Raw genomic sequence first — 27471 nt, forward strand, 5'->3', positions numbered from 1 at the left:
ATAGAAATATTTTTACGAGCACCAAACTTTAAGCCCATCCAGGGCCGTTATTAAATAGGTCCGCTTTTCGAGCGCCGCTTGAAAAATCTCATTAAGCCGCTCAAAACGGAAAGTAATTTTAAACTCTCATTACTCTGTGTGCTCAAAGCAAAACGACAATGCGAGAAACTTAACTGTTATAAGGAGACGGCGGATTTCCGCGGCCGTGTCGCTAAACATTCCGCCATATGACCTAAAAGCTAAAACCGGGCGAAATTCAAATCTCAATATACCACAATATGTATTCATAACGAATGAGAAGATCTATTCAGAGATACTGCATCGACTTTACGAGTTGGAATCCACGCAAGGTTACGATACCGATAGAAAATTTAGAACATTCTATCTATCTAATAAATTTTATGTAGATACCTTACATCATCGTACTATTCAACAAAATACGATAGCTTCGTAACTGTTAAGCCCAGATAAAGTTTGCCTATCCTAAGCCTGTCTACCGAAAACAACCGCAACCATACATTTCAAACTATTTGGGAAAATGTTTGAGTCAATATGGATACTTGGCACATTAAGAAAATCTATAAATTAACTAGATAAACTTTTTTTATTTATCTTAATACTATTATAAAGGCGAAAGTTTGTATAGATGTATGGATGTATGGATGTATGGATGTTTGTTACTCTTTCACGTAAAAACTACTGAACCGATTACAATGAAATTTAGCACACATATAGAGGGTAACTTGGATTAACACATAGGATAGGTAATATCCCGGAAATCCCACGGGAACGGGAACTATGCGGGGTTTCCTTTGAAAACGCGGGCGAAGCCGCGGGCGGAAATCTAGTATTAAATATTTTATAAAAAATAAATGATTAATTAAATTGAATCAAACAGTAGAAGCAATGTTGTTCCAAACAAGAAGAACCCCTACAGAAATGTATTTTTTGAAAACAATGTGTTAATGTGAGGCTTTTCACTTACGCTTTTCTTTCAAAGAAAACGGTTCCCATTATGAATTTCCTTTGTAAATTAATCGTTAAGCAAACATCGTTTCGAAACGAACGCGAAATAATTAAAAGCAAATATTAAAGAAACCATTAAGGAGTTATACTCCTATATAGACATAGCAGGCCTTTAGATTTAATTTACACACTGCAACATACATATAATTCAGTCCTAATATGCTTCATGTGCTCTTCCGTGCGAAGCACATACATCAAATTTTTACCCATCATCACAACCGCGACAGTGCAACATGAATATTTTCACAGCGGACTAGAGCTTATGCGCTCGCCGTACGGCGTACGGTGACAAGCGCGGGGTTACAGAGACAAACGTAACAGCTAATGAAACAGCAACACCGCGGATTAAAAACAAACTTTCCCCCTTCATTACCATCGCGAAAAACGTCGACCTTTGTTAACGCACGCCGGTGGCCACAAAGGCCGCGAAACTCCAATCCCGAAGAACATGAAGCAGTCCGATGCCGAGCGCCGACGCGACCGCACGTCACTGCACCCGAAATTATTATCGTATCGAAATAAAAATCCAAGTTTCAGTGATCGCCCGCAGTGTTGACAAAACAAAAGTGGTTTATGTATTCTGTGATGCGTAGTGGTTGTCGCGGAAAGTACTCTCGCTCGTTTGTACTAATGGAAACACCGTTGAGGTAAATATTGACAATAGACGGGTTCTGCGGATTCCGAGCGACGACTGATATCCGTTTGACAAGTATTTGCAGTGCTGTCGAATCGTGTCCGGTGCGATTACTGTGTCGGACGCGGAAATTTATTACTGAAAACTATAGGACAGTGTACACACACGCTAACTACTTTTGACACATTTCACATAATGCAGAAACTTTTTATAACTTAAATTTTACAGATTTTACACTTTATCGCAAGTTAAACGCGCTACCTTAGAACTCTTTAATAAGCAAGCGTTTCGCGTACGTTGAACCACAGGGAGATAGAATTAAAAGTCTTTTGCAATTTATAGTGAAGCTCCCTCAGACCTCCTTACGTAAGCATCCAGCTAAACCCCGCCCCCATTTATGTAACCATCCGATTTCGAATCAATTTTATTTGAGTATTCAATTCCACTCACTGAAACAGAGACAATGTTTACCTCTCGACGGACATCAGACATACAGCGCATAAATATGCAAAATGTAATTGTTGCTTTTCTTTTATGAATAGCGCGAGTATTGCGACTGAAACATTCAAAGTAGCTTTTTTCAAGCTTCTGAAATAATTTTTAAATACACAATTTCCACTTACAAAAATTGGAATTCCGTCAATTACGTATAGTGAAACATAGTTAAAATACGAGTAGGCTGTAACTAGGTTGGCCCGACCTTGAGGATGCCGCACGTGATTGTATGCCATGTGGCCGCATGCATATGATGTACTGCGCATGCATTACGTGTCGACCGAATATTTTATACGTTTCCACCGCACGAAGCTCGATAGATTCGTAATTCGTACAGCTCAGCATTTCAGTTTCCAAAATAGGCATACGCTACATTTAGAAGGCGATAACATCGGGTCGATCGCCCTTTGTAACTAAATATAATGCAAAGGCTGCTCGATAACGGGCCATGCTAGACTGAAAACCTTCATCTGTTTTTTTTTTTTCAACTTTAAAAAAATAATATTCATGTCAAAGTACTTGTTTCAATAAATTAGGAGATCCTTTTGAATAATATGACCTATTTCGATTGGTACAAAAAGACTCGGAATCAAAGACGCCTCATTCCGCCCGAATTCATTCAACTGGTAATGAAAGCATTCCGGGTAATTTTTTCCTTGGGGAGACTGCAGTCAAACGGTTTCACAAACAATGCGCGCTTAACTACACAATTTTTACTCGCTTTGTACAGGACAAAAATCTTTTTCACCGCATAATTTCAGTTGCATTCGTAATATCAAAGACAAACGAGCTGCTCGTATGAAAACAAGAAGAAATCGCCAATTCAATACAGTGACGCAAATGAGCAATAGTAAATCTTTTAGGCCCGCAATAAATCGTCGTTCCCCATTATTGGGACCGGTCGCAAGGTCAACACACCCAAGGACAATCCAAAGGCATTTACAGGCGATAAGCTCCATTACGGCCAATTTATACTACTTCTAAATAACTCCCACTTGTAACTAATGTTACTGGTGTATTGTGTAGCGAATAGCCAATATCTGCAAGCGATAGTTTGGAAAGCCATCGGCGTCGGTCATCGAAAAGATATTGGATGCGATTCATAACTTTTATACGAGCCAGATTCTATTGAATAACTATCGAAACAGTGAAAGGTAGGAGCAGTAAGTGGATTGTTGAAAACTCGATATTATCAATATCACTTAACAATCTAAAATATTATTACAAATTTTTACAATAATATCGCCATTTCTGTCACAGATTTTAAAATGTGATTGACTACGTTTTTCAGTGCCTTTGTTCAGATTTATTCAACGATATCTAATAGAATGCACTAGCAGTTACACGTTCCCATAAATATAAATATATCTTCAGATAGAAGTTTCGAACGCATATGATATATTTTTAGACACGCAGAAATCGAGACGAATCGTTTTGATTTTGAATCCTGTTTATATCACGATACAATGTTACTGCATTAAACATAATCTAAATACTTGATAATATAACGCAATTTTCCTTTCATATGCATCTTTCTTCATGAAAAATTATACAGAGGCAAATAATCAAATAAAATTGATGAGTTGAGTATTTATTTGGAGAGAAAATATAAAGGTATATGTACCAATAAAGGGTAAATTTTTTCTTATTTATCTTAATTATAGGGTTAATTCCCTGATAAAAAAATCTATCTCAATACGCGAAAACTATATTTCCACACCATTTATAACACAAGTCCTAGTTTTACCTGCAAGAGTCTAGAATTCATCAACGTTGCGCCAACCTGCCGGGAATATTCCCTAAATTGACTTTCTCGTACAGCTCCATTCCGCAAGTTTGGCATCAACACAACACTGTATTACAGGAATACCGGAAGATTATACCGGATTCTAATGATTGATCTTCGTTTGATATTATATTGTCTTCAGTTATGTTTACATGGTAGTATGAATTAAAATAGATTGCCATATGCTACGTTGAATTGTGTGAAATAGAACCGATGAAATAAGGGAATGGTTTTATGTTTTTGTTTTTATTATTTTTGATAGGAGTAAAGGAATAATTTAATTAGCTTATGAGCTTTTTATTGTCTCTATTTATCGACTGAAAGAAGTTTATCAAATGAGTTTTAAATTACTTTTATTCATTAATATGAGGTCGAAAGTAATCATTTTTACGAATATGTAGGTAATAAAAATAAAAGCTCACATCCTTGACCCTAGTCCCTAACGATATTCCGTCTAGCATCAGATCAAAACAATAATACCTATATCTAGTTACTCTTAAACCTTACCTAATCTCTATGAACCTACCTACCTAGTGACTATATAATATATTGTATAAAATATGTAACAAAATGGACAATAGCCATCGGTTGGAGCAACTCATTTCACGGTGTCTGCCCCCGGATAACTCATCTCAACTACTCGTGGCTTATGATTGGCTTTATTTTGGAATTTCCTTATTGACTTTATTATTAGATGTATTAATCCAAATATACGAGATAAAGGTTAAGGCTAATCGACGAATTGAAAAGAAGACGTTTTTATATTATGTGGGGAATCTTTATAAGTCATGATTCATGTTTTATTTTAGATTATGTTATCGTCTGAATCTTTGTATTAGATTCGAAGTTCAATGAAGAGTTTTAGGTATGTGCAAATGTAATCAATCAATGAATGTATAATGTTGGATAACTGGAACTTAGTTTAGGTTTGAGAAAGGATTTCCGAATAAATCAAAAACTCGTTTAGCCGAGTTACCAATAAGCCAAGTCTATTAAAAGAAAAACTTTCAGAAAGTGTTCCGATGAAAATATTTTATTGAAAAACCTCTCAAATGGCAAAGTTTCAAATGACAAAATGTTGAAAAGTTTAAAGTAATAAAAGTGATACAATTTCTTAAGCTGAAAAAGTCTATTAGTACTAATAATATAATAATCAGTGCTCTTAATTTAATAAGGAAATTAATTGAGTCTATTACCCGCCTTATATTTTTTTAACGATTTCTGATAGACTGGCGCTACATGTTATTTAAAAAAACTGTGTGTATAATGAAGAAAAACTAATACCTTGTAGGTATTGGCAATACAACGCGACGCAACTCCCATCTCATTATACAAAATGATCCTTATCGACACGTTTATTCCACAGTATACGTAATGAAGTACAATAGATAATTTAATTTTATAGGTTCAACTTAATGAAACGGAGCGGCAGGGAAAATCTTACCTTTGTTACAGAACATTAATTATAACACATTTTATACTTTTATCTATACTAATATTATAAAGCTGAAGTTTGTTTGTTTGAAAGCGCTAATCTCAGGAACTACTGATCCGAGTTGAAAAATTATTTCGGTGTTAGATAGCCCATTTATCGAGGAAGGCTATAGCTAGAGCGGAGCAATGTAAAGTAAAACCGCGAGGCACAGGTAGCTTTTTATATAAATTCACGCATTTTTGTCTGTTTCTCGCAATTCCGCGTTAGAGGTACAATTTTCAATCATTGACCTTAAGCTTGTTCATAATGATTACAGACAACATATAACTTGTCCGTATGTTACGCACATAATAATATATACTTCCCATTAACAACTATGACACAAGCTAGAAAGCCGATAATCGCGTCTTACACAACACTTCTTATTTGAATAGGCTCTGCAAACGGCACGAAGAACAAATATATATCTTAATTTAGCGGTTCGGGTATTTACCACTATAGTACATAAATCATACAAGGTTATGAAACATACGTGTTATGTGCTGTGATTGGAAAATGATATAAAGCTCGCATTGTTATTCACATTTTCGTTAATGCACAGCATATTTCGTACAATACATTTTATAATAATCGGGTCAGTCCAACTATTCATTTGCTTTATTAAACCCTATAGTTAATTATAACTACTAATACTTGATTTATATTAAACCAAATACGAACGACATCAAATCACACATATTATATTGAAATCTTTGTGAAAAGGAGCAAAATCATCACCGCGGAGACGCGTCGACAGAAAGCCAATGCTAATTCAATAATAATGACAACCTCAGATTTCAATTTGAGTGAATAACCTACTTTAATGTATCGCGAATTGATATTGGCAATTTATTTTTATTTTCATTTTGCATTCCGAAATGCATTTAATTGGATTACATTCAACTAACGATTTGATGATTAAATCTCTGTTAGGTAGTGTTAAATAATCATTTGTACATACAAATACTTAATATATATGTATTTAAAGATATAAACTAGACTCACTGCTTACTAAACTTGAGAGGGAAAGATAAACTTTGTAAGAAGTCTGATAGTTTGATAAATAATCACAACAATATATCAAGTTTGCTTTCCACTCTATCTACGATAAATGTCCCATTTGAGGAGAAAAATATGTATGACTATGTATATTTAAGATCCACATTCATATAAGAACGCAACGTACTAACAACAAACAAACTACCCACTCCAACTCCTAAAAACGAAAAGCTTTTCATCGTTCATTGACGTGTAACTGTACCAAAATTTTAAGCAAATACCATCCCAAACACAGTTCATGGCACATTCCGGAAACAATGTCTTAAATCATAAAATAGCGAACTTGTCTTAATAGCGTGATATTGTCTAATTGTCCACACGACTTCCTCGTGCCACCATTTTAGATAACCATTAAACGAATCAGCCATAAATGGACGTATTAATGGGCTAACTCAGCTGACTCACGTTTACTGATCCCACAAAAAACGTATCATTCAATTTCCTAAATATAGCTCAAAACTCGTAAGATGTTGCCGAACGCTGTTCGGTTTTAATTTTATAGAAATATTTAACATATCTCATTTGAAATTGTAATACTAAATTAAATTCTACGTTTCGCATCAAATAAAATCGGCTACTTAAGCCATTAAAATGTAATTTGCAATTCCTACAGGGAAACAAAAAACAATTTTCATCGATAACACCTACTCCAGCGATTATTCTATACGATTTCAAATTCATATTAGGCAATACTTTGTTACACCTATTTCATTGTATACCTTTATTATGTTCCGCAGTAATTACTTTTATTACCTACTTCAAACGCGTGGACTTAAAACAATTAGAGCATATTATTTCACAAAGTAATGAAATTATTTCACATAAGAAAGTAGTAAAGCAACTATGTATTTCTCCACTTTACTATATGTGTGCGTTAAAATAATACACTAAAATATTTCACTAAGTATCTATCGAAGCATATTGACACTGAAATCTCATCATGTATTCAATCCAAGAATTCATGAAGTGAAATCAGTAAACACCTAATTAATCTTATTAAATCCCAATTCCAATGTTCAACTACATTCCCGACAATTAGATTATACAATACAAAATTTGGGAGCACTTAGCCGCGCTCCAATTCACAGGCCCAAACGTCTGCTGAATACCCAAAATCTTCTTAATAAATGAGTGGGCAACATTGCCTCACTGGATGAATCCGTAATACCGTACTCAAGAGCCAGTTTACGGGAGAGGCCTTTATCATTTCAAACTCATTGCCTATTCCAATATTATTAGAGTTGCAAAAGCACCCGAATCCGAAACATGAAATATCAAAATCAATTCGTCGGTTTGCATTTTTAATTCGAACACGGTACGGAAAATTGTTTGATACTTCAATTTTAAAGCACGGTTTCAATAGCTTCAACCGTACTAAATATTTAAATTCATTAGCAATTTCTATAAATAGGTACGATTTCCTGTGTTTTTTTGCACGAATCAATTTTATACCAAACGGTTTCCCCTAGCAACCAGCATTGCCTTGAAACCCCGGAAGGCACTAGTGAATCACATATTTACGTTAACTTTAATGTTAACCTAAATTCCGGATGTCACTTAGTCCCGCGCGTGCTTCATAAAACGTTTATTTATTTCTGCAACGTTTACCATTCCTAATGGAATACTTTACGACATCAAGTGATCTCATACATTAGGGGTTACACACGCCGCGTTGTCTCCTTGCCCCTTTAATAATCCCAATCGTACGAAACTAATTTGCCGCAACATTTCTACAAACGTTCAATTAAAAATACCACATCAATTATAACGATCGCCGTTCTATACGAATCTTAATTATTTTCAATATTAAAACAGAAATGTTTGCAGAGTTTTAAGGTCGAATAGCGACGCTTTATGAAAGTCGCTAATGAGGGCTTTGACTTTCCTGAACCTTTTTAATGCCATAGCGCAGGCATTTCATTTATAATGTCATTTAGAGTCCCATCTTTTAACACAACAAACTATAATCTTTGAAAAACCTTGTGTCGTTTTCAACTGCATGTATGAAATTAAAGTTATTCCTACAGCGTTCAACGATAACTTTTCAAAGTGCATATTTCTTCACACATGGCACCTTCCCACAATTTCAATGAGCATGCAAGTAAGACCAGATATAAAACGTCTATAAGCGAAACGTGTCCTTCGCTTCCATCGATCCGATGTAATAAACAACTCGCTCCAAATCAACCCGAAAACCGTAGCAATTTTATAAATTACGACATCCATATATCTAATGTATCATCCATTTGATTATTATCTGTATTATATTGAAATTGGTAATTATACTTAATATCAATCATTGCATATGATCATTCTTAATGTTTTTATGCCATGTCTGCCATATTGTGTTCTAAATTAATGTTTCAAGTTCTTTGTATATTTCCTCAGAAATCCTAAGCTGTAATATCGTTGTTTATTAACTGTGTCTCCATGTCTCCATTTTCCAATGCTCTGGGCTGGCAGATGTCGGATTACTCGCGCGATTGGTTAGTCGGGCTGCATATCAATGAGTTAGGTGCGTCGCTTACTACGACGTGTAATATTTCACATTATCTTCAATATTCCATTAACTGCAGGTTTAGTTACTTACATCCTCGCAAATTGAAACGAGTGCGTGGGAATTTCGTTCATAGCTACGATCGTGGAATCTTTAATTCAGTCCTAATACTTTTAAAATAATTTGGAAAATCCAAAAGTGCACGCCTCATAATTTTTTTTTAATAAATATTTATTAATTATTATTTTCGTTTATTTAATAACAATTAAACCACATCGAATCAGACCCTGAAAAATGAAAGGGTTCTATTCCTGAGCATACTCAAGCGTAAGAGAAAAAAAAAGACTCGATTAGTAAAGTATTTCGGTCGCTATCGTGTTAACAAGAAAAAGGATCCGCACATACAGACACACGGACGTCCAAGACAGAACTTTTTTAAACTGTTTTTTAACTAGTTTAAATAACAAAAATGACATCAAAAATATCATGAACGTTAAAAATAGTGGTTTTTCTTAATATGTGTGTGTATGTATTATCTTACAAGTGCAATGTATGATACATAAAGACATTTTAAGTTTGAAAAATCAGATGTTTTGCGCGAAGTGACAGTAGTACCCACCTCAACGCTTCGCTTATGAGGCGTGCAATAACGAATACTATCTACACATCACACTGAAACATTCATTCAAAGAAGCTTTACTTTTAGTTTGAAATAGTCAGTAGGTATGTACTGACGATTTTTATTCCGATCTGAATGTTAAATCGGTCTAGATACAATTAAAATTAATCTTTCGCGACACGCAGCATTCATCATATGTACAGGTATTGATCGTACTTTAAGATTTAACACTTGCATACAACCAATATAATAAATACCTCTATACATAGCACCAATTTAAACATGCTGAATTCCTATTCAGCATGTTAAATTGGTGGCAGCATTGGTGGCAGCAGAATATTTAACATCTCGCAAACGTTTATTCGATCAGTACAATAGAACCTTAACCGATATCAGTGAGTGGACACAAAGGGCATTAGAGGCAGCTTGAGCAATCGCCGCCGTGCGCAGAATATTGGGTCTCGATTGACTTGCAATGATAACGTTTACAAGGGTAAACAGCCGTGAGGGCTGCATTTACCGGATTATTCCGTGTCACCTCGCATCGGGCTTTATTTACATTCTGAATAAGGGAGTTTAGGAATAGATTTCTGTATAACAGTGCCCACTATAGTTGTAAATAATTGAACTATAAGTAAGATGTTTCAAGTCTAAGCATATCAACTAATTAATAAACTTTACAAGTACCGTAGTATATAAAATTCGTCATGACACACATTAGGAATAGATTTCTGTTAAATTTCTGTATTACAATGCCTAATATTTGATCCATAGTAAGATGTATCTAGTCTATCAACACTAGCAATGTTTACGAGCATATAAAAATCTTCATCACCCACAATTCTATGTGGATTGATCCCCTGCTTAGTGGATGCTTACGTCACAATACAGTAAACCCGCCGTTCATATCTCACTGGCTTAGGCCCGACGTCAGACCTAATAATTTTGTTTTCATGTACTGGGGGAGAGTTTAAGTATCCAAAAGGGCGAGGGAAAACTTTATGTGGATGTTTGTAGGGTGCGTTGACCAGTACAACTGTGCAAACAGAAAATAAGTCTGAAGATATATTAAAATTGTTGTTACTGTGTTCGTGTAACATTAGATTATTAGATACCTATAGAATTTAATTGCTAAATTTAATAACGCCCATTGAAATAATTGCCGCGTCACAGCTATTATATTAATCTAAGTAAAAATATTTCATTTTTAAGGAGCATTAATTTATAACATAATATGTCACTCACATACGAAAGTTTCGGTTACTATTAAAAACGGTCATATAATATTTAAAAGATCGTTTGATAAGTACGAACTGATTAGCTTTTCCTCACTTATATCATAACGTCACAACAAGTTTCTGTAGGTATAACTAATAAAAATAATACAGTAAAATAATCAGACTAGATGACAACGCATAACATAACTAGCCAGTTAGGATTGATAGCATAACAACACAACATTAATCCCACTTCGATCAATGCTGAGTGTGGAATGATATTTCCGAAAACGATAATTTACGGTAATGGATAATCAAGCTCATACATTATTTAACAGTTAAACAATCAACTACGTTTAGCGCATTAGAGAGATTATGTGAACAGAAATACACTATTAAAGTTATGTACCAATATTGAAAATAACTATTTTAACTAAGTTTAAAATATCCTAAGTGGGGTTATAAGAACATGAATAGTTTAAAAGAAATTTAATTCGGGCATATAATTGTGGGCGAAAATTCAGATAAACATTGTTAATTCACAAGTAGGTAAGGTTTAATTCCTCGTGGTAACCACAAAGGACAATCTTTTTCTCTTCATGAAGATAATGACTTTGTTTTTTTTTTTAATTTTACTGAATTTTTTAACCAAAATTATTATTCATAAATATTTAAATTACTTTACAAAATACGTAGAGCCCAATTTAAGTTCAGAATTATTTTTGCCTCTAGGTGTTTTGTGTCTGACAATAACCTCTAAAGATGTTCACTGAGAAACTTATTTCATTAATCTATTTCAGTACTATTAAAAGACCTAACCAAGTGTATTTAGGGATTAATTTAAGCATAATATTGTGTTTAGTAATTCCTATATATTATTAATATAACATGAACATCAAAATTCTGTTTGAACTCAATAATGATCCCACACATCAGCTAGTCGGATAATTATTGTGGCTTACGTGAAAATAAATTATGTGCGAACACACTTGCACGTGCAATTAGATAAATCGGATATGTAAAACATTTGTGAAATTCGTCAAATGTGTACTTTAAATGTAAATATCATATTAAAGAACGAAATTAAATCATAATCTAACTTAAAACTCAACTTCTCAATAAGAATATAAATTAAAAATAACTATTTTTAAATTTAAATATGAATAGAATTTCCCGATAGAAATTTGCCGAGGTGAATAAGCAAAAGACTACATAAACATATGTTTATTTTGGATATAATGTGCATTAAACGTATCCTAGTAAAAGATTTATTTGTTACACTCGTATATAGACTTATATATTATAATTAAACATCTTCCCATTTACAGTCGATCGATATTGTAACTAGCAAGGCCAGGAAAGTTATGTAATGGGCACATTAAATATAAATGTGACCACGAAAACTCCACGCTGCGTGAATACATGAACACGCGGCGAAAACACACATCTTTATATAAATTACACATGAATATCATACACATTTAACGAGGTATTTCATAAGCTAATTACTTGGAAGCCTATATTTTATGAGAGTAATTTTTTTAGGTTTTTTGAAATTGTTATTTTATACGCTATATTTTTAGTGTGTTATAAATATAAAATGTTTTTACATTAATTAATTAAACCGACTTATGTTACGTCCACTTCCAAGATCGTTTACATAATATGGAAGTAGTTTTTATCTAGAAAGCATTTACAAACATTATTTGCAAATATTTGTTAAACTATATTTTAACGTTTAATCATACTTTCTCGGTTTGTACTGATTCTTAAAGGTGCACTCACACACATCAGTCACCGTCAAGTCACCGATGACTGATCGGTGACGGTTTGTGTACGTATCCACAAACACCAGTCACCGTCATGTTGTCCGTCAGTCACGTCGCCGGTTTGACTGAATCATTGAACACATACATCAGGTTAGTCAGTGATTAGACGTGTGTCACGCTAGAGAACATGTAGCAATTATTGACGGTAGCACGACGCTGACTGAACTGAGACGTGACGGCACCGGGTGAGTGGGGATAAAAGTATGATACATGTATGGAAAGATTATTTGACGTGCCTGACCGGTGACGTCACTGATAGATTTCGTGCCGGCGACTGTCGTGTGGGAACAGAGTCATACTAGAACTATTGATACATATTTTTTTTTTAATCCTGTCCGGTGACGTGCCGTGACGGTGACTGATGTGTGTGAGTGCACCCTAAATATAGCTTTCACTTTACATTCATATCATAGCAATGAATTTTCGTAAAATACATATTCATACGTTGAAAAATGTAACTGAAACATCGTAATCCGACTTATACAAGATTAACTTTATGAATTTCAAATCGTCTCATTCTATTCATGAAATCACACAAGTTTCTGAAACAAACATGAGATTTCCAAGAAATAACAATACATGTATAACATCTTACGGTTGCTTAAATATGCAGTAGAATCGATAAAGTCAAAGGTCGTTCCTCGTTGGTCATAAATATTTCAGTGGACCAGAGCGCCGCTAACGAACAAATTGCTAGCAAAAATCCTAAGCAGCCGTAAAGCCTGTTGAGGAGTAATATTTAATGTTTCGACATTAATATGGACTGTGATTTTATTAGTACCACTCTACTGCTGCTTTTTCGCTTCAAAGATATTTAAATTTATTCAGCAAACTCAATTCTCATTCAGTCCAGGCAGCCTTAAATAATAAATGGTCAATTCTTATTTAATGGATTGTTTACAAACGAAACTATTTGCTGTAAGACTAATCAACAGTCACTTTGTTTCAGATACCGGTGGTGTTCAAAATAGGCGCGATGCTCGAACCGTGTTAGTGTAGTGCAAAAATGTGTGTGACGTTAAATATGTGCGTGTAAAAGTTCGACACGACGTCGAATCTGTCGGAGCTATCGCTGGCGCAAGCGACCAGCGATGGTATGGACTTTGTACTGGGCAACGAGAGCGATGGCGGGTGGAACGGCACCGAGGCGACGGCTCCCGACCTGTACAACTACTGGGCGTGGAGCATCGTCGACGGCGCGCTCATGCTGCTCATCATCAGCGGCAACACGCTCACCATCCTCGCCGTCACCATGAGCCGCCGCCTCTCGTCGCTCGTCTCCAACCAGTTCGTGCTCAACCTGGCCATCTCCGACCTGATGGTGGGCCTCACGCTGCCCTACCACCTCGTCTTCTACCTCAACGACGACTTCGGCAAGATCAAGTGGTCGTGCCTCATGAGATTCATTCTGATAATACTCGCGTGCCTCGCGTCCATTTACAACATCATTGCGATCGCTGTAGACAGGTGAGGATGGCGTGCGATCACGATTTTGCTCTCATGGAAACTTACAAAAATCTATTGCAATCTCGAGTCACGAACTTTACATGCACTATGGGCGATCTCAGATTTAGAAATTAATGAGTCTTAAACGTTTTTTGCATAATAATCCATAGCGTCATTTCATCAATACAATACAAATTACAATCAAGTATATCAACTTTTTTAAACCGTTGCTACCTTTTATTAATTAGTATTTCATTCATGAAAATAAATAAATATTGATTATTGTCAGAGCTATAAATATCATTTAAAACATTGGCTATAACTTTAGAAACTTTCCTAACACCATATTCCCCATTTCATTAAACTGCAGGTACATAGCAATAGTCCACCCGCTGCACTACAGCCGGTACATGACGAAGCTGATCACGCGGCTGCTGATGAGCGCCACCTGGTCGGTAGCAGTGTGCATCAGCTGCATACCCATCTTCTGGAACGACTGGCAGGACGGCGTGTCGTGCGAGATGAATGTGGTATGTATAATGTCATTTTGGACCAAAATTTAAGGTAACTTTACGATAGAATAAATACAAAGTAAAAAAGTAAAAGTGAGCAATGCTCGTCGTTCTTAATACATATTATATTTATGATCGTACCTTGTGACCTACGCCCGAAGGTTTCGTGCAATCCTATACATTATGTATATCGTAATGGATTCTATGCCAAAAAAATATTCCTAAGAACCCTAGGGTTATCCAAAACCATCGTCCCATCATTCAGTAAACATGATAATGAATATTTCAGCGATAAACACCGATAGCATATCTGATATATATTACCCACGAGTTTTCTATAATGAACAGATAATTGTTTATTGAGTTAAGCATAGCTCCAAACAACTGCTGTGTTCGAGAACTATGTTTCATTATGTTATAAATGAAGAACTTTTCATCTTTTAACAAATTAAAGTCTCACGTGATAATTAAAATCTTAAACTCAAACTCAAACATTTATTTATTCAATTAGACTTCTTAGGCGCGGGTCAAACACAAGCGGCGCGGGCGCGGGCGTGCCATAAGCGCACCTCTTGAATCTGTTTTGCACCACGTCCTTCTTATACATTTTGTATGAAAGAATTTTGGAAAGGCGACGAGGCGGCACGCCACGGTTGCGCCGCGGGCGTACCGCAGGCGTACCGCAGGCGCGCTTCCCCCATCGCATCCAAATAGAGGTCAATTCACGGTCATACACAATCAAAAACAAATCGGGTGGTAGGAGACGGTAGCCTGTCAGTCAAAAATGTGTTCTCTCTGTGTGGAATTATATAGAGCTGCTTTTACATACCCTTCTTCGTTTTGTTTTTAAAGGTGAATTGAATTAATCGATGAAATGATTTACACAGGTGATGGCAGTAGGGAAAGTGAAAATGAAGAAGAGCATAATGAAAGTTCCCATGTATTTACAATGTCAGAAATAAAGATAATCCTGATTTTGATTGTGTTTTTTATTTATTTGTAATTGTAATAATATTGTGGAATGATCAGTACTGTAAATACTTTTGAACTGAGATTTTAATGATAAGATTTATATGGTTTAAATGTAAACCTGTGTTTGAAAACCATATTTTATCTATACTAATATTATAAAGAGGAAAGGTTTGTATGTATGTATGTATGTATGGTTTTCACGCATAAACTAGGTACTGGACCGATTTTGATGAAATTTGGCACAGATAATCTTTAGACCCTGAGAAAGAACATAGGCTACCTTTTATTGCGAAATATGTACCACGGGCGAAGCCGGGGCGGACCGCTAGTACAATATAAATTTTGTGTTATTTTAACCTTCTTTTCTTCCATCATTACACCAGTAGGTACTACTTTAAAATTACTTTAAAAGTACTATAAAATTTTCCAAGTAAATTCCAACATTTCCAACAAAGATATATTTGCAATCGTGGGGTTATCCTCGCTATTTACTTACAAGGAATTATCAAAACAAAATCGTTACTTTCAAATTAATGTTAATCTCTTTTAGCACAAAAAACATAATTTTACTAAATTATGCATGAAGAAAATGCATTTAACCACTCTATATAAATATCATTTTCGGACGCCAACAGCGCGCCCGATGCGCGCCGGCTGGCGCGCCCGCGGCGCGCCGGCAGTGCGCCCGCGGTGCGCCCGATGCGCGCCGCGCCGCTTGTATATGTCCCGCGCCTTACAGAAGCACTTTTGAAACGTCATTACATATTTTTAACATTTACCACCGATTCGGAAAGCATTATATGAACAGTACCTATGTAATAACTTCGTAGGTACACGTGTAAAGTTTACCCGACTGTATACCCTAATTGCTAGATTTATTTTCACAAACCTCACAAGTCAATTAATTGATAACATGAACCCTAATATGGTAAGGTAATTAACACCCTATATTCTTCTTCTCCATAGATACTGCTTTCCGAATCGGTGGTAAATTTTAAAAATATGTAATGACGATTCGAAAGTGCTTCTCAATGAAGTATAATTGAATAAATAAATGTTTGAGTTTGAGTATTCCAATTCGCAGGTGGTCCCAAAAACGTACACAACGAGCATCCTAGCGCCGATGTTCTCGCTCATCTGGATGGTGATGTTCATCCTGTACTGGCGGATATGGCGCGAGGCGACGTGCCACGCGCGCCGCATGCGGGCCAACACCTGCTGCCCCGCGGGCGCTAACGATTGGAAAAGTATTCAGGTACCTCGTGTTTTATATCATTATAAAATAAAGCCGTTTTAAAACACTGCTGATTATTTTGCAATATTTAAAATGGAAATTCTAAGATTTTATTAGCACGATTGATTTAATCCTTTTTTGTTTGACACAATAAATTGTTGTATTATATTGTATTAGCCTGTTGTGTCCCAATGCTGGGCAAAGGCCTCCCCAAAGCGCTATATATAAGAATATTAAAGAAAAAGTATAAAAATAACTCGCACATGTCAAATGCTTTGTAAAGCTTTCGAAGCTTTATTAAGTTCAAAACTTTAAACATAATCCGTTGCGTTAATACATATTAAACTATTATTTTAATCTGTTTCAGGTGGTACTTCTAGTCCTGGGTTCTTTCTCAATATGTTGGATGCCATTCGTGGTGGTGGCGTGTGCGCAAACGCTACCGATCGTCCGCCTCCAGAACCCCATCGCCTACAGGCTGACTTCATCCCTAGCGATGTCCAATTCTGGCATCAACCCTCTCATATACGCGTGGAAAAACGCTGGCTTCAGAGCGGCATTCGCTAAGCTACTGCGGTGCAAAAGACCAGACACATCCGAGTACAGGGGGTCACCGGCCCCAGAAAGGAAAAGGGGATCTGTCGCTCTTCGCGAAGGCTCTATCACAAGGTCTACGCCACCGGCTGGCATATCGAGCTTCGGCGGAAGGCCAGCGCGTCTGGTCTACGTCGAGCATGAGCCGGACACATCGCGGTGTAGAATTATAGAAAATGCCGGATACATTGACAGTGAGCGCGGAGATACGAATCCGTCTTACGCTCCGGACGGACCCACCCCTATCCACAGGCCTACTCGAACCCCAGATGTAGTGTAGTGTTAATTTAAGCATGAACAATAGACATTCTGTGGGAAATGTGAAACGCTTCTAGTTTTAAAATAGTTTTAGGTACCCTATTGCTTTCGGTACCGACTTGTTCAAATCTAAGCTCAAGATTCTAAGGCTTTATTGTTGAAATTTTATTCAAATTCTAATATGTTTCCTACCGATGGATCAAATATACGGATGAACTCTGTTTATCTTTGAAATGTTTAAAATAGGTTTAAATAAAATTTGATGTGTAATTATAATATTATGTAACTTATGATATCGGTCTTTCATTTCATAGTTTTAATTAACTAAGAAAACCCTTAGACTCGTAAGTGAAAGAACGTAAAACGTTAAAAATATTGATTTGTTTTATTTTAGATTTTAAGAGAAATAAAACCTAAGTAAAATGCTTGTTTCCAAATATACTGAATACTGATATCACTGAAAATTATTTGGCCGTTACGAACGTACTTTTCTCCACTTCTCTTGAACAAAGGAAACGTTTGAAAAAGGAGTGTTAAAGGCAAATTTACAATAAAATCAATAAAGACAATTTGCAATGCAAGTACCGTCTTGAATAATGTATTTCAGTTATTTGCCTCTGCATACTAAACACTATTCGTACCGTTAATGCCATCTAGTTGAATACATCGAAAACTGAGAAACTAAAAATTGCCGCGAGTTACGTACTGAGAGATTTCACATGAATTCTAAAGATGGCGCTGGTACTAAAATTAACGTAATAATAAAAATATAAAGATGCACGTACCCAGTTAATTGTTTAATAACTCAGGCCCCGGAATCACAGACACAATAGAAAATCTATTGTGTCGTGGACCGATCGGGCCGTTCGGGGCTCAATGGGTTAATTTTATTCGTATGTATAGAGAATATATTATAAGCTGAATTTGAAAGATTTTTTTTTGTAATTACATATTATATGCAAATGCAGTTATATATTAAAACAAAACCACAGTATTACATGAAACAACAATTCATGTAATACCACACATTTGATTACCGGTAAAAACATATGTTATGCCAAGGTTTAAAGATAATAGTTTTTCTACAAAAAGTATGTCAATACAATTAACGAAATAACTTACACGTGACTTGGAATATTAATATCAATTGTACAGTTCATATTATGGCAATGTTATATTTATGTAGAAAAAATCTGCTTTCAAGATTAAATCTATTTATATAAAAGAAAGTCGTGTAAATTAGACCACTTGTAAGTCAAAAATGGCTGGCTCAATGCTTATGATTCTAACTAACATTAGGAGTTAGTATGTTTAAAATTTGGTTTAATACCATACTTTAGTATTCATATGGTTTTTCAAAATCTTTGCTTTACAGCCCTAAAAGCCATAAGCTACGAACTTACTTAGGTTCTATATTCTGAAGTTCGTAGATACTATTTACTCGTTCGTAAATTGAAATAAATGCATAAAGAAAACTCACCTCAACCCCCGTGACGCCGAGCGCCGCCACCAAGTTGGGCGTCATGCGGAACGGCACCTTCTCTGGCACCCGCAGGGTCTTGCCCTTCTCGAAGCACACGTTATAGTCGATGTGCACCACCTCACCCGTCGTCAAGTCCACAAGCACGTTATCCAAATGTCTATCACCCAAACCGATTATATAACCGATCGTACTCATTACGGCCACCGAGTAACTGTAGCGACGCGTCATTTGCCACCACTGCTCTGGAGTCACGCTGCTGCACCACAATTCCCTCGACAAGAGATCACGTGGCGTCTCCGCCGATAGCTCCTCCAAAACCCGCTTCAATATTGACACCGGCCATTCCTTTCTATTCTCAGTCGCTACGCCCGCCTCTTTTAAAAGCGGATTCAGCTTTTTGTAGAAGAGCTCAGACGGTCTTAACACATTTACGGTCTTATTTGTTTTAGCTGATAGAATAGCGGCTTCTCTGTTCTGCCAACGTTTATATAATGCGAATAAGGGAGTTACATTGTCGACCCAACTGATCAATCCTGACCGAGGACCCAACGGGATGACGGAATAGTGTCGAGCTCTGTATGTTTGGTTATCGTTGTTTTCAGAATCTCGAGCCAACATTGTATTCGTTATAGACAACAACTGCATAATCCTTTCGTCTAAGTGAAGATCTTCCAGACCTTTGAATAAGTAGGTGTAAGCCTTTCCATCAGACCCGTAGAAGATTAATTTCTTTGGCCTAGTTTTTGTCGGTAAAATAGCAACGTTGTTTTCGATTGATTTGATAGTAATTCGTACAGTTCTTTGATTTGTATGTAATCCGGGCATTGTTATAACGGTGTTTCTTAATTCTGCCAATACAGGACTTATATCCGACATTTTCAAAATGTATGATGTCCTTTTATTCACTTTTTGTTGTAATCTTATTTGAAACTGTTTCAATGGCGCCCATGACTCTTGTGGCTTATCAGGATTTACAGGATTCTTCATTTTATCGATGACATCGACTATAATAGCTTGAAATTTGCTTTGGAATGACTCTTCATGTGGTGTCTCAGGTTTCGCAGAAGTAATTTGATGAAGCTGTTCTAGCACAAAAACAATAGGTTCGAATATTATGCGATGTTTTTCTTTGATAAGTTTTTCTTTTTCTTCTCCAGACAAGTTTTGATTATTTTTCACTTTCGCGATTTCGTTTTCTAATTGAGAAAGTCGTTTATTGAACTCAGAGTGATGCTGGACTAATGTCCCCAAACATAATTCATCCCAAAGTAAATTAATGCGTTGTAATTCTTTGACCAATAATTTTACTTGTAGTATTGTTTTCGGAGCTTGCTTAGCTAGGGTTTCAACCATGTCTAAGAAACAGGAATTTAATTCGTTATTACTAACTTTATCACTTGCATTATCTTCCAATTCTAAATCGTCATCGCTTTCAGCATCATCATTTGATAAGTAAGATCTCGGTACGTGCAATTCAGTCAAACTATTTTGTTCATTTTCAACAGCGCCAACTACAGCAGGGAAAGTAATGAGATGAGGAGTATCTTCTGCCAGTCGACACAACAAGTCGGAAACACATTTGCGTACATAGGTTTCTGGATGATTGAGCCTAGAGAACAATTGAGGTATAATGACTTTCCAGGGCTGAGTAGGTGTATTTGCTAAACCTGACTCGAGTACTGTTTGTAACTCCATTGCATGTTTCACTATTAATCGAAGTAAACGAAGTGTAGCATTAACAACTGCATTTTCACCACTGTGATTGATAAAATCTGATGCACAGATCAATTGTAAAAATTTGAAATAAGCGTCAGCAGATAATTCAAAGTATGAAAATACTCTCTTTTGAGCTTGACGCCAGATATCTAAAAGTAGCGCTAGATGTTCTGGGAAAGCATTGTTTAAGGATGGTACAGTGCGCAACTGATTCTCTATCATTTCGGATGTATTGATTTCGTTCCAATCTATGTCCTCCTCGTCGCATGTGGCCTTAGTTTTCGACAATATTTCACAAACAGCCTCAAAATCTTGCGGTGAACAACCAATCATAACACTTTCTATTTGCAATTTATCATTATCCGTCAACTGTTCGCCAGTTTTCGAACTAAATTCCACCATTTTACGTCCCCATCTAAAGCACCACGCTGCAAAACTTGCCCAAGCTTTTGCTAAACCAGGACATTGGTTTACTCCAAACTGCAAAAGCTTACCAACTGCCGAGTCTGATATTGGTATAACGTTTTCCGATATGTTGTTGTCAACTAAACCAATTTCTGGCAGAGCTGACACTAATTTTGTTAATGGTGAGTCTGTGTCTAAAACGTTTTCATTTTCATTCTGCACCCATTTCGATAATGTCAATAACATTCTTGTCCCCTTCTCTCGCAACTCATAACTATGATCACCCATTGCCAATCTTTGTGAAAATCCAAGGGATATGCTGGCGCACAAATTTATAGCATGTATTTTTGTCTCTTCCTTAGCGTATGTGACTTTGCATAGCTCTGTTAATGCGGTAGCATTATTTAACGTCCAAATATCTAAATCATAAGTATTTGTAGATAGCATTAGTATATCACTAAGATCATCTAAGCTGTTAATATTTAAACAGAGCTGGAATGATGGATTATTTTTGAAGTGCTTTAACAATTCTCGTTTCGCCATTTGCAAATTTACGTTCTTTCTAGCGCTCTTGATGACGTCTAGTCGTAAACATTCATTGTAAAATACGTTCTCTTCACTCATATTTAATTTCATAAAATATTGATTCCACCACAAAATACGATTAAGGTTGTTCATTTCAGTTCCATATTTGTGTTCTTTGATAACAGAGGGTTTAAATGGATTGGTAATGATTTTTCCATTCTTCAAATTTTGTAATCCATTATTTGCCAATTGAAGCACTGCTATTTCTTTCATGAATCCTACAGAATTGTTTCGAGCAAACTCTTCTGCACTAGCATTTAGTACTTTTGCACAATCTTTCAAAAGCATATCATATTTCTCATCATAGTCATTGTAAAATATGTTAATAGCTGTAGTTGTCAACACTGACTCAATTTTATTAATTAACCCTTGATATGAACACGCTTGTTTTGGTATTTCTTTAGTATCCATGTCAAAATCACCCCAGTCACCGAGATTAGATAACTCAATATTATCTTCAAACATTCTCAGTACATTGTACTTTTCATAATTCAATGCCTCATAATTTTCATTTTCAGATTCTATCCATTCTATCGTTTCCTCCCAGCTCTGTAAGTTTCGGTAACTTTCAGATATATTTTCTGTTATAAATTTGTGTAGCCTTGAATCATTTGAAATTGAAGTTGTAGGTTGTTCTTCTTGTGTAGCCTTAGCGTCAGTTATTTTTCTGTATTGTTCAACAGCTAATTCATATTTTGAATTTGCTTGTTCAGCAGCACCTTTAAGCCACGGTAACTTTAAGTCAAATTTCTTTTTAATCCACACATAAAGCCCATATAAAACTTCAGGCTCTTGCATTTTTATCAATGCCTTTGCTATACTTATAACAATTGCTGCAATATCCATATTACTTTTGGAGTTTGCTCCATTTTCCAATATCAATGACGCATGGTAAACTGTGGCCCCAAAATGTCCAGAATACAAGCTAACTGCTAAAGCAGCTGGTCTCACTCTGTTTTGCCATTCACGGCATGTTGGCCAATTTGTGTGGAAAAATGTTTTTACAGCTTTTGCTACAGCTGGAAGTACTGAAGCTGTTCCTTCTGCAGCATTGTAAGTATACTTTTCCAAAAACATCATAAATTCTATGACCCAACGAGCTCTTGTTTGTTCGGCAATAATTATTTCCAAGAGTGATTTCTCATTGGTTGCAATGTACTTGTTATCTGGCAATGATATGTCTCGTGCTATCCCTTTTAAAGCACCCTCAATCTTAGTAAATGTTTCCTGTGGCTTTCCTAATGCAGTTCGTAACTTGAGGGAAATACATGTTTGAGCAAGTTCAGATAAAGCCCAACTTATACAAATAGAGGAAAAGTTTGTGGCACATAAACGGAAAAAGAGGAGATTTTGCTCATCCCCTTCTAGGCATTGTAAAGGCCATGACATATTAAAAATATCATATATGAATGCTTTATCTTCATTGGTAACTCCCATTAGGCAGTTGATAATTAATTTGAAGTGATGGTTGGGTAATGGTGAAAAGGATCCTTTCACAAGAAACTCTTTTAGGGAATTTAGTTTTGTGTTACAATTAATCATTGTCAAATTTACTTTTCTGCATGCAAATATCTTGACAGTCTGTTTATCCAATTCCTGTTGAACTATATCCCATGGAAGTTGAAACAGTACATCCTTACACAATTCAGATACCATCCTATTTTTATTATCAATATGTAGCAGACATATTAAGGTCATTGTCTTCAGCAGCATCACATTACAGGTCAAGCTCTTATTTTTTAATAGGTAGTGACAATTTTTAATAACTTTATGAACAATGTCACTATCAAAATTATATGCAAGAGCAAGCATATTGGTTGTTAAAACTAGAAATCCTTTTGATAAACTCACAATCGGTAAATATTTGTCCAGCTGACAAAATATGTCTGATATCCAATTCAATACTAACAGCAAAGTTTCTTTGTTTACATGTTCATCTAAAACAATGCTCAGAGTTTGCAAGATAACTGCTAAATGACCACAAGTAGGACTTGTTCCAGACACATCACCGAGACTCAAATTTGACAAACCAAATAAGTCATTAGTTCTCTGTTGCGAATTGGTGACCAGATCACTTGACGCAATAAAATGATTATTCTTCTTACAATGTGAATATAACAGGTACAGAATAGAGTACTGCAGACCTGGTCTATCTTTAGTCAATATTTCATTATGCGGACACATTTTGATAGCCAACAATTCCAAAATGCTTGGTTGCAGTGCCCACATACCAATTATTGAGTTACTTGCATTTGCTAAATCTGATAAACACTGCAGATAAAATACAATATTTCTTTCTGCGTCATCTTTGCTCATTTCCTCAGAGTATTCAACATTTATAATCTGTATTTCTGGTATTATTGTGCTCAATGAATTATGAACATCTGATAAAACAAACTTATAGGCTTCTTGAAGAAGTGGTATGTTTTTTAAATTAAGTAAGTTGCTGTAAATCATCATTACACTCTGTAGAATTTGTGCACTTTCTGAATATCGTAAAGGTCTCAACAGTGAATCTGGTCCAATAGTCTGGGCTATGAAATCAATTGGCAAATTTGATGATATTTCCTTTATTGTCGTTGATATCAAATCTACAATACTAAGACAAATACTCTCACCTGATTTTATATAGTTTGCCACCTCTTTAGTTATAAGGGAAAACAATGCAGCAGAGCATGATGATGCTTTTGTTTGCAGAAAACCCAAAAGTAATGAAATACATTCATTCCCAGCTAGTATCAATTCAGTTTCAGCATCTTCCTGTAACACTTCTGTCAGTACTTGGAGTATTTTTGTTAAGGCATCAGATAAGAACACCCACGACACTGTTTGTGACACAGTTGGACTTAACAAAGAACCCAAACTTTTTACCACAGTATTGAATACATTAAGAAATGATGCAATTTTTTGCATACAATCCTCATGTGAATTTGTTTCACCCTCTTTCTCTCCCTTATCATCCAAACCTGAATATGCCATCATATCTTCTATGAACTGGTTGAGCAAATTCACAGAAAATCCAACATCTGCTTGCCAGTGGCGGCTCAGTTTAAATAAAGCTTGTAAAGCAAACTCTTTGATCTTCTTTGGTTGAGCATTATCAACATGCCAACCTACCAGTATGTCCACAGTATCAACAAAGTGATTGGCAAAGTGCTCTGGGTACGAATTAGACATTACTATCATGCAATTTATTGCTGCCATAAAGACATCAGAAGAATCTGTGCCTTCAATTATTGTTTGCATTCTTTCTAGGGCCAGCTCAGCAAAATCCGACAAATTGGGAGTTTGGAAATCTAATTGGAATGTTTCAGAAAATGACAAAGTTAACAAATGTTTGATAGAAGTGTTGTGAACTGTATATGTAGATGCAATCCAGTCTAAATGTTTGCGAAAATCTGGGCCCATTACATATCCAATTCTCCCAAGAACTACAGCAGCACTTTCTTTTGTTTCTGGCCCTGGCGCATCATATAAAACATCTAACAAAGACTCCACAAGGATATCATAAGATCGCCTGATGTACCGAGAATTTTCTGGCAGCATGACAGCATCTTGTAACTTACTGCATATAACCAGTGACTTCTCAACATCGACTTCAGCACACAAACGGCGTAACAGTTTAGATATGCGAGGATCTTCTGGTAAATTGACTACTAGGTCAGATCTTTCGTAAAATTTATTATTATTTCCCTGACACCAAGTGTCATTGTTCATACTGACTAACGGTTCGTTATATTTAAAGGGATTTTCATCACGGTCACCCCGTGGCGGGAAACCTCCGCGGCCCCTAGGTCCTCCTCTTCCGATTCCCCTGGAGTGGCGATACTCCGATACGCGACCCCGAGACCGTAAGCGAATGTCTCTCGGACCACCAAAGGATGAGGAGGCATCGTATAAACCAACATAACCTCTGACCTTATCATCCGTTGTATTTTCTTGTCCGATTTCTTCTCGATCTGGAGCATCGGAATTCTCCGTAACCTTAGGGTTTCTCACTCTACTACTTGCAGTGGTGGATATCATCACTAGAATTTCTTGCAACTTCGCTAATATTACCACACATGGCCGTAAAATTTAAAGAAATTGAGATAAAAACTTTAGCAGACACTCAAACGTTTTCGTCGAAGTTCATACTTCAATCGCCAACAGACAGCCACAGACAATCACAATATGGAAACAGAACAGATTAAAAAAGGTATTATATCATAGTATAAATAAGAAGTGTTTGTTTTTGAACGACTAATTTGGTTTAACGTCTGTAACGGTTAAAACTGTGGGTTAAAATTATTATAATTTTACGAAGATTTCAGTATTTCAGTTGGCTGTCTGAATAACTCAATGTGTATTCCTGTTTATTCGCATTTCGTGTGTATAGGTATTGTTTTTAATGAGAACCTATTTTAAATTTCCTTTGATTCAACTATAAAAAAAAGGAATAAAATTTCCAACTGATGATACAAATTTAACTAAAAATAATTTATCTTTTTTAACTATGCATAATTTCTAAACTATATTTGCAACTTCAATTACCTACTGTTTATTGTTAAAAAATTGACGTGTAGCATAACCTCACTTATCACGTGTGTCAGCTGTGTGGTTGACGGTTGTTGTTTTTGCTGCGATTTGGTCTGGTTTTATTAATTTAGATCCATAAAAGGCCAATAAGCAATGCACAAACATTTAAATCTTTAGGATTTATTTCTAAAAACAATGAAGGCGATAAAACGAAATGATTTCAAAGGTAACTAAAATTTAAAATATTTTTTCACGCAAAACCAAAGAAACAGAAAAAAAAATTCAGGAAAGTTTTAGAACACTTCGTTTTTAATACTTTTTTTTTGTTTTCAGCGTTAAAACTGAAATATGAAGAAAGTTCTAAGCATCCTCATACAATATTTTTCAAAGAACATTCTGTAAGGGACCACACGGCGGACAAGCCCTCCGGGCGCACTTTGTTTATTGTTAACGTTCCTCCGTATGCTGATGAAAAAGGACTCATTAATGCATTTAGTGAAGCAGGTGTTGTAGAATCAGTGCAGTTTTGTTTAAAACCAAATGCAACGGAAACTAAAACAGATAGTTTTATACAAGAAAAATGTAAACCTTCTTTTAGATTATGTTATTTAGTATTTAATAAAGTAGCAGAGTTAGATAAAGCTTTAAAGTTAACAGAATTGAAACCCCTCAACTCTGATGGTCATATAAACTTTGGAATTAATAAGTGGTTTAATGAGTACAATGAAAATGTTGTTAAACCAAAAGATTTGAAAGAAAGTATTGAGAAGTTCATGCAGAAATATGATGAAAAAGTTAAAAAAGAGTTGGATGAGGAGAAGAAATTAGAGCAAGAAGATGAAGACGGTTGGGTTACTGTAACCAAGAGGGGAAAAGTTCAAAGCTTTGCTCGTACAGAAAAAGTAGAAAACAAAATAATGGCTAAAGAAGAAAAGAGTAAAAAGAAAAAGGAATTAAAGAACTTCTACACTTTCCAAATAAGAGAATCTAAAATGAAGCACATTGTGTCTCTGAGGCAAAAATTTGAAGAGGATAAAAGGAAAATAGCGCAAATAAAACAAAGCAGGAGATTTAAACCTTTTTAATAAACTAGTATTTACAGTATACACATT

The 27471-nt window shown here is 35.7% G+C and overlaps 4 protein-coding genes across 5 annotated transcripts in view; 2 read left to right on the forward strand and 2 right to left on the reverse strand.

Annotated features, from left to right (window-relative positions):
• The window catches only part of nonC (serine/threonine-protein kinase Smg1), a 105918-nt gene extending 79935 nt beyond the window's left edge, over positions 1-25983 (reverse strand). The window contains exon 1 of the mRNA XM_089701922.1: positions 19133-25983. Within this exon, the coding sequence (XP_089558048.1) occupies positions 19133-25867 (6735 nt within the window). The 5' untranslated portion in view covers positions 25868-25983. The remainder of the gene's footprint in view (positions 1-19132) is intronic.
• The window catches only part of Aps (diphosphoinositol polyphosphate phosphohydrolase 1 Aps), a 158873-nt gene that overhangs the window by 56228 nt on the left and 75174 nt on the right, over positions 1-27471 (reverse strand). The window lies entirely within an intron of this gene.
• On the forward strand, positions 1473-18009 carry mAChR-C (muscarinic Acetylcholine Receptor, C-type). Of its 2 annotated transcripts, none has more exons than XM_089701965.1 (5): positions 1473-1673; positions 13572-14103; positions 14453-14612; positions 16651-16821; positions 17168-18009. In XM_089701965.1, the coding sequence occupies exons 2-5, from the start codon at positions 13733-13735 to the stop codon at positions 17672-17674; spliced, it is 1209 nt and encodes a 402-aa protein (XP_089558091.1). In that variant the 5' UTR covers positions 1473-1673; positions 13572-13732; the 3' UTR covers positions 17675-18009. The 2 variants fall into 2 exon arrangements, with proteins under 2 accessions (XP_089558091.1, XP_089558089.1); XM_089701963.1 differs by having other exon boundaries at positions 13586-14103.
• On the forward strand, positions 26413-27465 carry LOC149483724 (ribosomal RNA-processing protein 7 homolog A). Its single transcript, XM_089701271.1, has 2 exons — positions 26413-26585; positions 26693-27465. Exons 1-2 carry the CDS (start codon positions 26555-26557, stop codon positions 27442-27444), a joined length of 783 nt encoding a protein of 260 aa, XP_089557397.1. The 5' UTR covers positions 26413-26554; the 3' UTR covers positions 27445-27465.

This window comes from Colias philodice, chromosome 12 (genome assembly GCF_061535455.1).
Source record: "Colias philodice isolate Cphi_HAF_F1 chromosome 12, ilColPhil1 Martin Lab GWU primary, whole genome shotgun sequence".
Classification (NCBI taxonomy): Eukaryota; Metazoa; Arthropoda; class Insecta; order Lepidoptera; family Pieridae; genus Colias; species Colias philodice.